The sequence below is a fragment of the Dromiciops gliroides genome, chromosome 5 (assembly GCF_019393635.1).
Source record: "Dromiciops gliroides isolate mDroGli1 chromosome 5, mDroGli1.pri, whole genome shotgun sequence".
NCBI lineage: Eukaryota > Metazoa > Chordata > Mammalia > Microbiotheria > Microbiotheriidae > Dromiciops > Dromiciops gliroides.
Window position 1 is genome coordinate 14,213,410 of NC_057865.1, and position 16,729 is coordinate 14,230,138.

At 41.4% G+C, this 16,729-nt stretch overlaps 1 protein-coding gene across 3 annotated transcripts in view; it reads right to left on the minus strand.

The window, feature by feature from the left end:
* Window positions 1-16,729, minus strand: part of FAM126A (family with sequence similarity 126 member A) — a 102,576-nt gene that overhangs the window by 37,441 nt on the left and 48,406 nt on the right. For all 3 annotated transcript variants that reach the window (XM_043968262.1, XM_043968263.1, XM_043968264.1), the window contains 2 exons: window positions 3,954-4,055; window positions 1,384-1,563 (listed from right to left, as the gene is read on the minus strand). In XM_043968262.1, coding sequence (XP_043824197.1) covers window positions 1,384-1,563; window positions 3,954-4,055 — 282 coding nt within the window. The remainder of the gene's footprint in view (window positions 1-1,383; window positions 1,564-3,953; window positions 4,056-16,729) is intronic.

Below are 16,729 nucleotides of genomic sequence, written 5' to 3' on the forward strand. Positions count from 1 at the left end.
CTTCATGACCTCATTTGGGGTTTTCTTGGCAGAGAAGACGGAGTGGTTTGCCATTTTACAGCTCATTTTACAGATGAGAAAACTGAGGCAAACAGGGTAAAGTGACTTGCCCAGGGTCACACAGATAGTTAAGTGTCTGAGGTCACATTTGAACTCAGATCTTCCTAGCTCCAGGCCTGGTTCTCCGGGCACCGTGGTGCCATATAGCTGCATAATCTAGAACTCAATGATGAGGGACTTTAAATGATAAGTTTATATTTTTCTTCTGGAGCTTACCAAGCAGGATAAAGTCCCAGTGGTCAGACCTGTGGCTTGAGGATTATCACTCTGGCAGCCATGTGGAGCATCTTTAACTCCCCAGCTGCTGGCTGTTCCTGCCCTAGCCCCTGCCAGGGCCTCCTGTTAGCAGACTGTCTCTCTCCATTCTCCACCAACCCCCTGGAAAAAGCTGTTTATACTTGCAAGGTCCACCTTTTCTCACTTGATTTTCAGCCCTTTGCTTCTGCCTTCTAGCTGAATCACTCAACTGCCCTTGCCAAGGTGACCCATGATTTCTTGGATGGCAGGCTTGATGACCCATACTCGGGCCTTGTCCTTCTTGGCCTACCTGCAGCATCTGACACTGCTGACTCTATTTTTCCTACACATTCTCTCCTTTCTCCAGGTTCTCCTACGAGCACATCAGCTCTTTCTCAGTCTCCTTTGCTGCATTATCCTATATACGTGTTTCCCCCACCTATGAGTGTGCCCCAAGGCTCTGACCTGGCTCCTCTTTTTGGTAACTTCAAGGGTTTCATTATTATCTCTGTGTAGATGACTCCTAGATCTCCCCATCTAGTCTCGGTCCCTCCCTTAATCTCCTGCTGAGCCTCGAGGGAAGCTGGGGAGTCTAAGAAGCCAGGGGAGGAAAGCCTGTCTGTAGGCACAGAGTGCCGAGGGCGAAGAGCACAAGGCCACTTTGGTGGAACACAGAGCTCACATCTGGTTTAACCACCACTGATTTCACCTTTGGAGACATTCAGCCAATGGTGATTCTTGGCATTCTCTGGGCACTGCACCACTGTTCCACCTCTCCCTGTAGAAGCAAAAGGAACTGAGGAACGATACAAATTCTTTTTCTTTTGCCTTCAAAATAACCCAATAACTTACAATTTGCATTACAACATTAGGTTTCAATGTGTTCAGAAAGGAAAAATAAAAAGATGAGTTGAAACTAATTCTCACACATGTAAATGAAAGTCTACAACTGTGTTCATTTAAATAAAGCTGCTCTCCAAAAAAAAAAGGAAAAGATGGATAATAAACTCAAAGAGAAAAATTGCAGAAGAGTGGCAATTTCCCCTGTGTGCACTCCCGGCCATAGGCCATTCTCTTCATACAAACCAAGTTGTAAACGCCTAAAAGAAGAGCTTCCACGCAACCCGTGCTGTGACGCTTCCGGGTGGCAGACATGGTCAGGTAGCACCACATCAGTTCTGGGAGAAACTGCAGTGTGAAATGTAGAAGCTTTTTTTCTTTGCTTCTGTAGAATTCAAAGAGCTGGTGACACACAGGTTCAAGCAACTGGGGAGAGAGGGGAGCACAGTCAGGGATGATCAGAGTTAATAGGCATCATTTCAGAACAAAGGACATTCCCTACTTGAGCGATACACTGCGAGGAAAGGGTTGACATTTGGAATCAGAACCTGTGGAATTTTCAAGCCAAAGTCAAAGGCCAGGTGTCCAGGTCTTTTCCTTCTTTTCTGTAGAAATGTGTTCTATGCTTCTCCCCCCAAAACAAAACTAAGACCATAAAGCACCATAATTATTCTCCTGAGCCTGTGGAATACCCAAGCCTCTAATGAGTGCAGGCTGAAAGGGGGCACACCCACATGTGGGCTGGACCCCCAGTTCTTGGATATTCCGTGGGCTGGCAATCCTGAAACTCTAAGGTCACAAGCCCGTGCCAGGTCACACACCTATCAGAGTCAGCTTGTAGACCCAATTAGCTCAGAATAAAGGCACTGCTGACAGTGGCACAGTGAGCCCCATCAGTCTGTCCCAAGTCAGTCAGTCACTACACAAGAACTCTTTAAGCACTTACTATGTGCTCAGCCGGGTGCTAACCAGGGGATGAAGCAAAAGAGGCCAAAAAGGTCCCTGCCCTCAAGAAGCTTACGTTCCAGTGGGGAGGCATCATGTAAATAGACAGGCATACCTAGAGAGCAGCGGGAAGAAAATCTGAGAAGAGAAGGCCCCCCGCGGCTGGGGGAAGGCTGGCCTTCTGCCAAAGGGTGGCTTTGAGCTGAATAGTGAAAGAAGTCAGAGAAACGACAATGTGGCCCAGCCCCCAGCCCCTTCTGCAGTGACAGATAGGAAATAACAGCAAGGACAAGGAAGAACATCTATAAACATTAATTTAACTGTTGGTACTTTTAGTATGCAATTATTGTCTAACGACTTCGCATACTACTCAAGAACTAAACCACATATGTGGATGTTCTCCTTATAAAATAAAATTGAAGATATGAGGAAGTTGTGGCCAAAGATGATGACTACCAGGAAAGGTCTTGGGCAGCCTGAGCCTCTTGGAGAGAGAAAAGGATCCTAGGATTCAAGATTTAGACTAGTCCAGAGCCCCTCTAGTGCAATCTGGAGGCCCTGGTGGGGCAAGTGAGGTGCCTAGATCCTAGTCCTGTACTGCGGCCGCCCAAAGCCTTTGGCTGGAGAGTAGAAAGAAAAAGCTCCCAGAGGCAATTTTAACGTATGGCCCAAGGCAACAAAAAACACTTGATGGAGTCTTTGGTCATCTTTCCTATTTAATATTCACAGCAATGATAAGCAGTAAGATAGCCAGTCTGTAACACAACGAGAATGAAACTCTTCAAAGAACTTCCCAAGACCCTCTAAACCAAGCCCACATACACCCTGATACTCAGGGGGACTTCAGTTCTAAAACCAATACAAGGGATGATGTTGAAAAGGGTGCTAGAAATAACCAAGGGCATCGAGTCTATCTAGAACACTCGTGCTTACACTTCATGAATATTTTCAGGAAGTTTGGACAGGTCAGTGGATAAGGCAAGTTGGAAAGCAGCAGACAAGGCCCGAACAACACTCAACAAAGGAACGTCACAGAGAGGAAGGGGGCTCTAGGTACCAAACAAGAAAATACCAGGCACAGTCAACGGATCGGTCTGTTTTGATTAATTGTATTCTTTGTTAGAAGGGAACATTAGGGTGTTCTGTCAGCATGGAGTGTGACGATGGCATTAAAAAAACGAGGCAGTACGGTGAAGGGGAGGGGCCTGGCTCTGGAGCCAGAGGACCTGGGCTCAAATCTCTCTCTATGACCTTGGGCCAGCCACTCCCCACTGGTGGGCCTCTATTTCCTCATCTGTAAAGTGAGAAGGGAGAACTAAATGGCCTCTGAGTTCCCGTTCAGCTCTAAATCTGTGATATTAGAGGAAAAAAAATATTTTTAATGAAACGGACAATATTCTAATAGAAAGAAGTAGGTGATTCAGTGGATAGAGCCAGGCCTGGGGTCAGGAAGACCTGAGTTCAAATCCAAATCACCTCCTGTTCTGTCTGCCTCAGCTCCCTCATTTGTAAAATGGGGATAATTACAGCACCCGCCTCATTATCAAATGAGAGAATGACTAGAAGGTGCCTCACACATGTGCAGATGACCCCACTGGGAGGTAGGTAACTGAAGTCCAAATTAAATGACTGGGACGGGGACGGGGAAGGGGCCCTAAGCTAGGTGCTGACCATAAAAAGACAAAGATGAACCAATTCCTGTCCAAAAGGAGCTTCTATGTCTTTTGATGAGAGAAACAGATAGTGAGGGTAATGAAGGAAATCAGCAATATCAACTACTAACTTCTAATCAGAATAATCAGATGCAGATGTGACCCCCCAAACACATCACCACTAGTATCAGAACTTTCCAAAGAAATCATATGACCTACCTCGCTTTGTGGCTCCTGGATAACTTTATATAAAGATGAAACCAAAGTACTCTTATCTTTCAAATTTCTGGCATACTCTGATAGAGATGTTTCTGGTAGTGTCTAAAAATAAAGGAAAATTACATTTTAATTTGATATGTCACCGCAATATTTCCATTGTCAATACTGACCTAAATCAACTGAGTATTAAAAATAACCTAAATGCCATCAGCAATTAACTTTTATATTCAAGTAGGCAACCAAAATTAGAACAGATGATTAAAAATTGTATATAACATGAAGAGTTCCAAGTTCTATTATATTTTAACTAGAGAGATCCAAGCTCCATAATTCATGTTAGGTCAATTTCTGATAATTTTCCAAGAATAAAAGTCAGGACTTCCATCTTTCAATATAACTCATATAGCCAGAATGTTATATATAATAAGATTTAAGCTTAAACTCTAAGAAAAGTTTAGATGTTCTATACTTTATAGAGAGAAGAGGCATTGCACTAGTTGTATCAAAGACACAGACTGGCTCATCGGTCTGGTTGTTCATTTGTTTCAGTCATGTCTTAGTCTTTGTAACCCTATTTAGGGTTTTCCTGGCAGAGACAGTGGAATGGCTGGCCATTTTCTTCTCCAGCTCCTTTTACAGACGAGGAAACTGAGGCAAACCGAGTTAAGTGACTTGCCCTGGGTCATACAGCTAATATGTGTCTGAGGCCAAATTTGAACTCAGGTCCTCCTGACTCAAGGTCCAGTACTGTATCCATTTCACTGCCTAGTCCAGAGGCAATTTCAAAGCAGTAAAAGGGTCCTTCTGTCACTAGCAAGGCCAAAGAGCAGGAGGTCACCAAGAGGCCTGGAATTTTCATAGCATTTGATTTCCATGAGTCTTCCTAGTAAGAGAAGCCTACCCTTTTAAACATACTCCTCTAGCAATTCTCTCCTCTGGGGTCAAAATTACCTCCCCCTACAATGTTTACCCACTGAAAATGCCCCTTCAGGGGAGACTAACCCTGCATATTCTTAATCGTTATTCTAAAGCTACCTGCAGCATGTCACTTTTCTTAATATTACATTGATGAGTTTTATCTAATTAAGAAACTAAATGTCCAAACAGAGATAGACGAAGTGACGCGCCTGAGAATTTTGTCATAAAGATATTTGATTCATTTCTCATTAAAGGTAAATGGAACAAGAACTCACTCAAGGAAACTCTAAGTATTTACTTTCAATAGGTGATTTGGAAATCCCTCTTTTTCACTTAACAGAATCAATTCCTGTCCTCATCCCTGAGACAGGCATTTATTTACCAGAATGCTAAGTAAATGTGAATTGCTTAGGGACCTTCTATCATTCTCCAAAGAAAAGAAAACTGTTTGCCTTGGCACTATTTACATAAAGGCAGATTAGGGCATTCGTCAATATTTCAAAAGCATGTAACCAAAGATCTCTGGGCAACATTCCATTTAAGTCATTTGATCAACGGTAACCTAATAAAGGAGGAATTTATGTAAAAGGGAATGGTTATCAAAAAACAAAACAAAACAGAACAGAAGCCTCAGCCTGATCCTTGATCCTTGAATCTAAAAATGCATCTCATTTAACACTACAAAACACTACTGTTACCAATTATAATCAGAACATAAAAGATTACAAAACAAACTAGTAAACTGAACAAGTAGTATACAAAAATTTTTAAAAATATTAACAAAACTTAAAATTTTCTATATGGCAAAAACAGAAAAGATTTTGAAATTAAACTATTTCCTGAAAAATATTACCAAAGGAACACTCTCTGGGAAATATTTTTAGCCTAGAATTTATTATCATTAAATGAGAGAAAGGGTACTCTAAATTAGAGAAATGAATACAGTGAATACCTCCAGATTTCTTTTCAATTCTGTTATTAATTGATTTTATGAATTTGGAAAAAAAGGTGCTATGAAAAATGAGAAAAGATGCCTGCCATGATTATACAGTCTTCAGAGTAATGAAAATCTTAAATGCCATTACATTTCAATATTATAATAATATTATAAAACTTCAAAGCAATATCGCATGTCAAAATTTATTTCACCATACTAACTCAAGGAATTTTTATCATCTATCTACTAGGAGCAAAACACTGCCCAGAAATAGTGGGCTTTCATAATAAAGAGGCTACCTTATCAAGAATCAGAAACCTAAAAGTAATGATGGAAAACCATGCTGTAGAAATTAATGCTTGGCAAGATTTGAAGAAGCAGCCAGATGCTCCACACAAGCATCATTTGGCAGATGGTTAAGAAGCAGACTTAGAATTAATTGCAAGGATGGGGGGTAGGGGGCATGGTGCAAAGGGTATAGAAAGAGGCATATGGTAAAGACTGAACAACAACAAAAAAAACCTTGTCAATCAACCACATATATGATATGGCAAGACTGTGAGTCTTGCCGTGTATTGGCCACCAGGAAACAGGGACAAATTAGAGGGATGAAAACAAGTTAGATGAAATTACACAGAGCACTGAAAAGAGCACAAGCCAATCTGAAAGACAATAATTTAAAAATAGATTTTCAAAAAGCAATCACTTTACAAGCTAGAAATGAAATGTAAAAACAAATTATGAAGTCCTATTTATATAAAAATTTCACTCACACATGCTGTGAATGCTTAATGTTTTCCCATTATGATAATCTATACTTCTGAGCTATTTTTCATGTAATGGAAATGTCTCTATAGTGATCCATCCATTCTAGCCCTTCAGAGATCCTTCTTGGAACTGAAGGCATGCCTTTCTAAAACACTGACTGACATGATTTGACTGTGCCAAACATGGAAATGGAATCCATTCACACTTATTAGCACCCTAAGTCCATAATTCATTAGCACCCAGTCCAAGATGTCCCGACTCATAGGCCCTGGAGGTGCCCTTTTCACATGCAATGATAGCCATAGGCAACATCTTCTTTTCCACTCAACTCTACCCAGCTTTGCACCAAGTAGCCTATGTTCTTGAACCTCAGTCTAGTGTTATTATTATTATTTGGTTGTGGGGTTTTTTTGTTGTTTTTTTTTAGTGAGGCAATTGGGGTTAAGTGACTTGCCCAGGGTCACACAGCTAGTAAGTGTTAAGTGTCTGAGGCCAGATTTGAACTCAGGTACTCCTGACTCCAGGGCCGGTGCTCTATCCACTGCACCACCTAGCTGCCCCTATTATTATTATTATTATTATTATTATTATTATTATTATTATTATTATTATTATTGGGGGCGGGGCTATGGGGGTTAAGTGACTTGCCCAGGGTCACACAGCTAGTAAGTGTCAAGTGTCTGAGGCTGGATTTGAAACTCAGGTACTCCTGAATCCAGGCTGGTGCTTTATCCACTGCACCACCTAGCTGCCCCCCCTCAGTCTATTATTTACAAATTCTTTTTCAGCACAGACCTCTTCCTCTCACAGTTCTGCCACCTTGTAAACATGGCCCATTCCTTGCTATCATCTCCTGTACTGTGCACACCTGCTCTTGGGGTCCTCAGGACACTCAGACACTTGGCCAGTTGGGAGAATAACCCTCCACCTAGCTCTCCATTGCTGCTGCCAGACGTGTCCCTTTGGTGTCATCACGAGCAACTTCTCTTGTGAGATTCACTCCGTCTCAGTCAGTCACTACTGATCAAGTGCCTACCACGTGCCAGCACTGCACTAAGTGTTGAGGATACAAAAAGAGGCAAAAGACAGTCCCTGTCTTGGAGAAGCTCCCAATCTAAACGGATCCATCCATCTGTCCATATCACTCACACACACACACACACACACACACTCCCAACCCAATCCCCTGTCCAAAATCTTGTAAGTAACAGCAGCCTACCACCAGTTTCCACAGCAATTTTCTTCTTTTCTCAAGCAGTACTGTGGGCTTGATCTTCTCACCTCAACCCCTGCTCCCAATTAGCAAGAATTAAGCCCTTGTTATGTGTCAAGTACTGTGTGGGGACTGGCCCTGTCCTATAGGAGCTTACATTTTATCCAGGGAAAAACAGTAACAGGGTCTATACAAAAGACCCACCAAGTAAAGACAAGGTAATTGTGGGTAGTAGCAGCACTAGAGCTATGCTTTTCAGGAAGTGAGAGACCCTAGGATTTGGAGGGGAGGGAGGAGGCAAGGACAGAGGCACAGAGACAGGAGTTGGCACAGTGGGCATGAGGAAAAAGAAAGCCAAGGCAGCTAGCTCAGAAATCGTGGGAAGGGAAAGGAAGGTAGAGTGAGGGTTTTCATGATACTGAGTCAGGAAATGAAGAGGTGAAACCAATTTTGGCAGCTTGGGGAGCACAGAGAAGCCAAAGGGGAATCAGCCAAGGAAGCCAATTAGGGGGAGATTGCAGGGGTGAGGAAGGAGGTAAAGATGGCCTGAACTGTTGGCAGTGTGAGTGGAGAGAAGGGGACAAAGAAGAGAGCTGCTGTGGAGGGGAAAATGAGAGACATGGCATTAGACTGGTGGGGTGAGGGAGTGACAAGCCGAGAATGCCCACAAGGCTGCAAGTCTGGACTGACTTCAGTGAGCACATAGATGCCCCTTAGAGAGTCCAGCCTTCCAGCTTCATTAGCTCCCTTAATCCCCATAACCCATCTATCTGTTCCACCTCTGTCACCCGTAGGTCAGTCACAGCCAATCTTCTGTGATCCTAAATTCTAAAATTTCCCTCTCTTAACATAACCTCCTGTCTTCCCATCTACTATTCCCATATCCTGTTGTCCATTCTCACGGTACACTGCAGCCTGCCTCCCTCCCTCCCTCCCTCTCTCTCTCTCTCTCTCTCTCTCTCTCTCTCTCTCTCTCTCTCTCTCTCTCTCTTTCTCTCTGCCTCTCTCCCTTCTCTCTCTCTCTCTCTCTCCCCTCTCTCTCTCTCTCTCTCTCTCTCTCTCTCTCTCTCTCTCTCTCTCTCTCTCTCTCTCTCTCTCTCTCTCCCCTCATCCCCCCCCATCCCCTTTAATCTTGCCCTCTAGCTGGCCAACTCAACTATGGACTATTTTTCCCCTTGTATTCCTTGCCATCTTATCCTTTTTCCACTCATACCTTGCCACATAGCAGCTCTAGGGTATCCCTTGTCATCTACTTTCTATGATCCTTCTCAAGTGTCAGTGAGTAAGTGAATAAATATTGATTCATTGCTTCCTCGATGCCAGGCACTGTGTTAAGCAGGGGTACAAAGGAAGGCACAAAGAGTCTGTGCCCTCAGGGAGCTCATGTTATACTGGGGGAGACCATACATCACATGTACCTATTGTTCTGTCTGTATATAGGCCTGCACACATCTAGACTAGATGGAAGGGAGCTGAGAAAGGAAGCCCACCAGCAGGTGGAGAAAGGCCTTCTGCAGGGCTGGGGCTCAGGCTGCGGCTTGGAAGAAACCTGGAATGCCAGGAGGCAGGCGTGAGGAGGGGTGAAGAGCATGACTGGTGTGGGAGACAGCCAGAGGAGAAGCCTGGGGCTGGGCACTCAGGCAGCTCCTACAGAACAAGGAGGAGGCCAGAATTACTGGGGGTCTAAGCACAGGGAGGGACGTCAAGTCTGAGAAGCTTGGAGAGGGAGGAAGAAGTCATGTGGTGAAGAGCTTCCAATGCCGTACAGACACGCTTAGGTTTGCTCCTGGAGCTAGCAGGAAGTCCCTGAAGTTTACTAGGGGCTTGGGGGAATGGTCATGCCTACACTTTGATGTTAATTATGCATTCTTTTTTCAATTAACAAACATTTATCTCCCTCCAAATACTATTTCACAAGGAAAGGAAAGGAGGGGAGAAAAGGGGAGAGGAGCCTATTTACCTTGTATATAGATGGTTTGTTTATTTGTTGTCTTCCCTATTAGATTGTGAGGAGGGGGCAGGGACTGTCTTTTGACCTTTTTGTAAACTTGGTGCTCACAGCTAAATGCCCAGCATGCTTAATAAATGATTGAGGGGCAGCTAGGTGGCACAGTGGATAAGACACCGGCCCTGGATTCAGGAGTACCTGAGTTCAAATTCGGCCTCAGACACTTGACACTTATTAGCTGTGTGACCCTGGGCAAGTCACTTAACCCTCATTACCCAGCAAAATAAATAAATAAATGATGATTGATTGATCAATATTTATAACTAAAGAACTACTCAATATCTTTGGCATAGTTTTCCTCTTAGAACTTTGGGGTTCTGACAAATTTCTCTAATAAGCTTAAATGTACCAAATATACTAGAGTATATTTGTATATATACCAGTAGTCATCAACTAATGGCATGATTGCTAAGGCACACAAGATTTGGGAGGCTACCTACTATGCAAGCCCAGCTTCTCCTGCCCTGTATTTAAAATTGAACAAAATGAAAGTGTAATTGAACATGTTGTTATCCTTGCTAACAAACTATAATGAAATTAAAATATAATTTTAACCTTGCAGTATTGTTAATGAATGAGCTAATCTTCATGACTATCTCTTCTTAAAATTATGCAAAATTAATTGCTTTTCACTTTTTTGTGACCTTCTAATTTCCTCCGCAGCATCAATAGGAATTTCTTCCTCTCCTCCTTTATCTCACCACAATTTCTTCTGAGAAAAAAATAAACTGATAGACCCAGGGAGAAAAAGAATCCCTGTAACAGTAATTCACATCCCCCAGAAGTAAGCTAAGCATGGTGGTGAGGACCACCACAAAATGACTTCAGACTGGAGATAAATGCAGCAGCAACTCTCCCAGGGCCTCCTGGGGAAGACTGACAGCCATGGCCATTTAACTGTCCAGGTCCAGGACAGGGCCCAACTCCCAGCTCCCAGCTCCTCTGAGAAGTGAGGTCATGTTGTACAACTATAGTCAGTGTATTGCAGCACAAAGTGTCCATATAAGGTCAAACACTAGTAAGCTCAACAAGAAACATTGAGGACAAAGGTTGCACTAAACCAGTAAGAACTACACTTCCATCTTAAACGAAGCTTCTGTTTTTAACACCTTATCAACATGCAACAATAGTTTAGTGTCTATAGAGAACTTCTACACTAAAAATTACTTGGAATTTGAATTCATTAAAAAGGTGATACACGATTTCTGAAAGGCTGCAAAGCCATATACTCTAAGCATCTGTTTGAGTCAGGGTTGGGTATCCAGTATCCACTAGAAAACCCCCCTTTTCCCTCCCTTGAAGCCCTCCAGCCTTCTTGTGTCGCTCTGCTATCATGCTGCCTGAAGGGTGTAAAAGCAATCCAATCCTGCCCTCTGGAATGGAGAGAATTCTGTTTCCTGAAATAATTGAGTGCCATGGTCTTGCTCACTGTGATGATTACAGGACAGATGGGTACTGTCTGAGAACTAAATGAGTGAATTATTCCTAGCTTTCAATTGTTTGTATTCATGGCTGCTTCTGTTATTATGAAAATAGATGACCGTATTTAAGTTTGTGAGTTTCACCATTCCAGTAAACAGGAAAAGACTCTAACTGGAATGCTATTCCATTGTGCAAACATAACACTTGCAGGCAATCTGTACCACTCCAGCTCATGCCAAGAAATCATAATTCAGTTACACTTTAAGCATTCCTCAAGTGGAAAATAAAAACTAATCCCATCTCAGACAACAGAGAGCACATTCATACAGATAGATAGATATATGCGTGTATTGTATGTATACACACACTCACATACACATAATACAAAAACAATGTGGAGGCACATATAAGATTTTTCTAGGCAATTAAAAATATAAACAAACTCTAACTCCAGGACTATGTGTGCCATTCTTGGCTATCTGACCACAAGCAGGGGCATAACTCAGGGAAGACAGATGTACTTCAGAACCTGGATGAGTCTGTGACCTTACCCATGTGACTCAGACCACGGCCTACCTAGCCCTGGTAGCCCTCCTCCCAGAAATCCTCCATAGGGACTCCACCCATCGTGCCAGAGCCTTCCACATGATCAAATAGAAATAGTGGGCTACTAACACATACAGATGGATCCTTTCAGGCACACTGACTTAGAAAACCACATATTAACATATCTATGTTTTACTGTATTTTATTTATTTTATTAAAATCTTCCCAATTGCATTTTGATCTTGTTCAAGCCAGCACTGCAGAGTTCTGGGGGTCATCTGCAGATGGCATGGGAAGCACAATCAATGGAAGCACAAGGGCCGTCCCACAGTGATGTGGACATTCTATTCTCTTTCCTCTGCCAAGATTCTTTATGCTGGGCTCATACCGACCATGTGTCTCTCCACTGCTACTTTAGTGACCCTCAGCTTGAATTCTGAGGAAATAGCATCACTGGAAGAATATTGTTAGGAAGATGGGGTTTTGTTCAGAGAGAAGCACAAGGCAACCCAAAACAACTCTTAGTTTTCCAAAGGTGATCTCCTCCACTCTCCTCCTCCTCCTCCATTCTGGTCCCAGTTCATTTTCCAAAGGCAGTGCTCATGCAAAATATACATACAATTGAACCAGCTCTGTGTAATATTTAGCACAGTCTAGACAACACACCTTCTTCATGCACTACTGTTTTCCTGTGTGATTAGAGGTAGCGGAGCTTAATCCCTGTTAGTGAAACTGGCTTTGGACTCTTCTAGGGCTTAATGCAGACAGCACAAGGAATCTACAAACAGCAGAAAATGGAAGATGTCCCTTTAGAGGGGATTTCTCTTCCATGTGGACACTGACCGTCCATCACAACAATGGCAAATGCTTTTTTTGAACATCCATCTCTCTGTTATGTGTCTCACTTAAGACTAACAATCAGAAGGACGAACAAAGTTATCTCTGCTGATTTATCTTCCCCAGGAGTCTTATTTATTTTGGCATGTGCACAAGAGAAACTTTTCTAGAAGAGAGCCTAAAAGGTGATGTTTTTCTTGAATCAGATGGGTTTTAAGGTTTTTTTTACAGATAATAAACTGAAATGAGCACAGTGAGATATAATATTTTCTCTGTAAATTATGTGACTATAAAGTTGAAGTTTGCTGTATGAATGAAAGAAAAAGCACTGATTAAGTGCTTATCAGATACTAAACACTGGGGATACAAATATAAAAGATAGTCCCTGCCCACAAGGACAACAACAGATATAGAAGAACAACAGGAAGGGTTTTGGATCCCAGAAGTCAAAACAGCAGTGCAGTCTAGAAAATGGCAGTGTTGATTTGACTCTAGTTCTCAAAGCAAGAGTTGGGGGAGCTATGGTAACAGTGAAGAAGATGGCAGGTTCAAGATGATGATGCCTGGTCCCATGGAGTTCATAACTATGTGGCTTAGCTCCTCCCAGGTGTGGTCTCTGAAGGTCCAGTTTGGACACTTGAGAAGCAGCAGCAGATTAAGCAGTGGTGTAGAAAAATTATTAAGAATATCATTTGCAAAAGTCTGTCTGTTCCCTTTTGAAGTTTTCATCAGAAAAGTTTTGTTTTAAATAGTAAAGTAGGCAAATGGATCTATAGTTAACTGACGTTTTCTTGGTTGCCTTTTTATATAATATTAAGATCTAATATTTTGGGGATTCTTCACCTCTTCCAAATACTTTAAGAAGCAAACCTGGGGCAGCTAGGTGGCACAGTGGATAGAGCACCGGCCCTGGATTCAGGAGGACCTGAGTTCAAATCTGGCCTCAGACACTTAACACTTACTAGCTGTGTGACCCTAGGCAAGTCACTTAACCCCAATTGCCTCAGCGAAGAAGAAGAAGAAGAAGAAGAAGAAGAAGAAGAGGAGGAGGAAGAAGAAGAAGAAGAATCAAACCTAAAAAAAGAAAATGAAAATACAATTAAAAAGAAAAAAAAAGAATCAAACCTTCCATGACCTCAACACTGTCTCCTCCTAGAATGAGCTTCTCTGTGTATATTGAGTCTGGCCTGATGCTCTTCCTAAGTTCATTTTTTTCATTTCCCTCACATAGAACATCCAGGACCATGAGGTTAGAGTGCACATGTCTTGGCACCACTGTCCTTGATGCTAAAGAGTCACTTATAAATTTAGAGGGATCATTCCTTTTTTGCCTGTTAATCTTCTTTTAGTTTCCTCCATAAATGTCCTTGGAACTCTTGCCAAGTTTTCCAACAACTGATTTTTTTTCTCCACTGTTTCTTCTTGTTCTTTTAATTAGTTTTTATTACTATTTTGTGTTTTTTATATAACTATAGCTATCCCAAGTATCCCTCCTCCTCCCTGAGAGCCATATCCAATATGAAAAATTGTATTTTTTAGAGAGAAAAATCAGCACAAGTGACCAATTCATTGAAAAAGTCCAAAAAACATAGGCTCGTATAAACCTCCCTCCACAAAGGAGTAGGTGGTAGGTATCTTCTCATCTCTCTTCACTGGAGTCCTGCTGGAACTTCATAAATTTTGGTGTGTGGCTGTTTTTCCCATTTACATTGTTGTAGTTACTATGTCAATTGTTTTCCTGGCTCTGTATTAGTTCATCAAGATCTTTCCAGACTTCTTTCTATTCATCACTCATGTTCTTTGTTACAGCACAATCAACTTCCATTTCATCCATATACCACAATTTATCTAGTCATTCCCCAATTGAGGGCTATCAAACTTGACTTCCAATTCTTCAGGACCACAAAAAGTGCTGCTATAAATATTTTAGATTATACGGGGACTTTTTTCTTATCGATAGCCTCCTTGAGGTGTAAGCCCAGCAAGAGAGTCAAAGGGTATGGACATTTTAGTCAATTGATTTGCCTAATTCTAAACTGCTTTTCAAAAAGCTTGCACCATTTCACAGTTACACTAAAGATGTATTAGTATGCCTATCCTTCTACCACCCCTCGAACATTGACTGTTGCCATTTTTTGGTCATTTTGGCCAATTTGCAGAATGCGAGGTGAAACCCCAGGGTTATTTCAATTTATATTTCTCTTATTAGTAATAATTTGAAGCATTATTTTTCATGAGATTGCAAATTCTTCACAGTTCTTTTGTTGATATCCTTTGACCATTTATCTACTAGAGAACAGCTATTAGAAATTATACACACAGTGCAAGCTAGATGGTGAAGTGGATAGAGCACAGGCCCTGGAGTCAGGAGTACCTGAATTCAAATCCAGCTTCAGACACTTAACACTTACTATCTGTGGGACCCTGGGCAAGTCACTTAACCACAAGTGCCTCACTTAAAAAAAAAAAAGAAAGAAAAAAGAAATTATACACACACACACACACACAAATACACACACACACACACACACACACACACACTGTTTATATATCTTAGATACCAAACTCTTTTCAGAGAAATTTGATAAAGTTTTTTTTTACCCCATTTGACCGCTTCTTATCCTAGCCACTACCCTAGATGTATTAATGCTGTTTAGGCATAAGAGTTTCTGTTTCAAATAATCAAAGTTACCTATTTTATCTTTTGTAATTCCTTCTATCTCTTATTTGGTTAAGAATACATCTCTGATCCATAGCTGTGAGAGGTATATATGTTTCTCTTCTAATTTTTTCAAAGTATGATCTTTAATATTAAGATCACATACACATTTAGAATGTATTGTAGAGTGGGGTGTGAGGTGTTGGCCTAAGTCTAATTTCTGCCAGCTTACTTTCTAGTTTTCCCAGCAGTTTTTATCAAATAGGGAGTTTTAACCTAAGTAATTCATGTTTTTCACTTTAGGAAACACTGGTTTATTGAGCTCTATTTTTTTCTGACTCTCCCTTGTCTGGTCTCTTCTACTGATCTATTTCTCTATTCTTTAACCAATACCAGCTGGTTTTGATAACTGCTGCTTTAAAATACAGTCCGAGGTCTGGAAGTGCTGGTCTCCCTTTGTACTTATTTCTTTTCATAATTTCCCTTGATATTCTAGATATTTTATCAAGCTCTATAAAGTATCCCCTTGGTCATTTGATTGGTATAGCATTAAAAGTATAAATTAATTTCAGTGGCATTGTCATTTTTATTATGTTACGACAGCCTAGCCAAGAGTGCTGAATATTCCTCCTCCTATTTAGGATTCTCTTTATTTCTTTAAGGAGCACTTTGTAATTGAATCTATCCGAGTCTTTTTGGTTCTTTGAGAGGTGGATTCCCTAGATATTTTATGCATTCTGTAGTTATTGGAATGGGATTTCCCTTTCTATTATTGCTTCTTGTGTTCTGTTACTGTTATATAGAAATCCTATTGATTTTTGAGGATTTAATTTGCAGCCCTGCAACTCTGCTGAATGTGGGGGTAGATTTGGTCATAATCGTGTGCCACGTCCTTGAATCTGTTAGTACAGCCTTGCTGTGGCCTGGGATGTGAGGGAGAGGGGATGAGTGTGCTTAGGGTCAATGAGCATCAGTTCATAAGTTTGAAGGGGTTTGTTTAACCTGCTTTTGAGTTCTGGATATCCTAGGCCACGATGACAGCTGAAATTGCTTTATCTTTGGTTCATCATTTATTTACTGGAGAAGTTTGAATAGTTAGGGGTTGGAGAAAAAATCTAGTCCTCTATCTTGTTTCTCCCATGACCCAGAAGTTGAAATAACCTTCTCACTTGTCTCTCTTCTTGTTGTTTTATGAAAACCACCCACCATCCTTCTCCATAAGATTTTAAAACAAGTGCATATTCTGAGCTGGTGTTATTAAAAGCTGCCAGATGTCTCCATCTGGCAAAAAGATTAAGCATTTCCTTGCTGAGAGACTTTCCAGATAATTTTGGTCCACTCTTTATATCAAGTGGTTTACATGGCTTAAAGTTCCTTAGGAAACAGTAGTGATATGTGGTGATCTTCAACTTTAACCATTTCTTTCTTTTTTTGGCATCAACAGCTCATTTAAATAGCTCAAGATAGG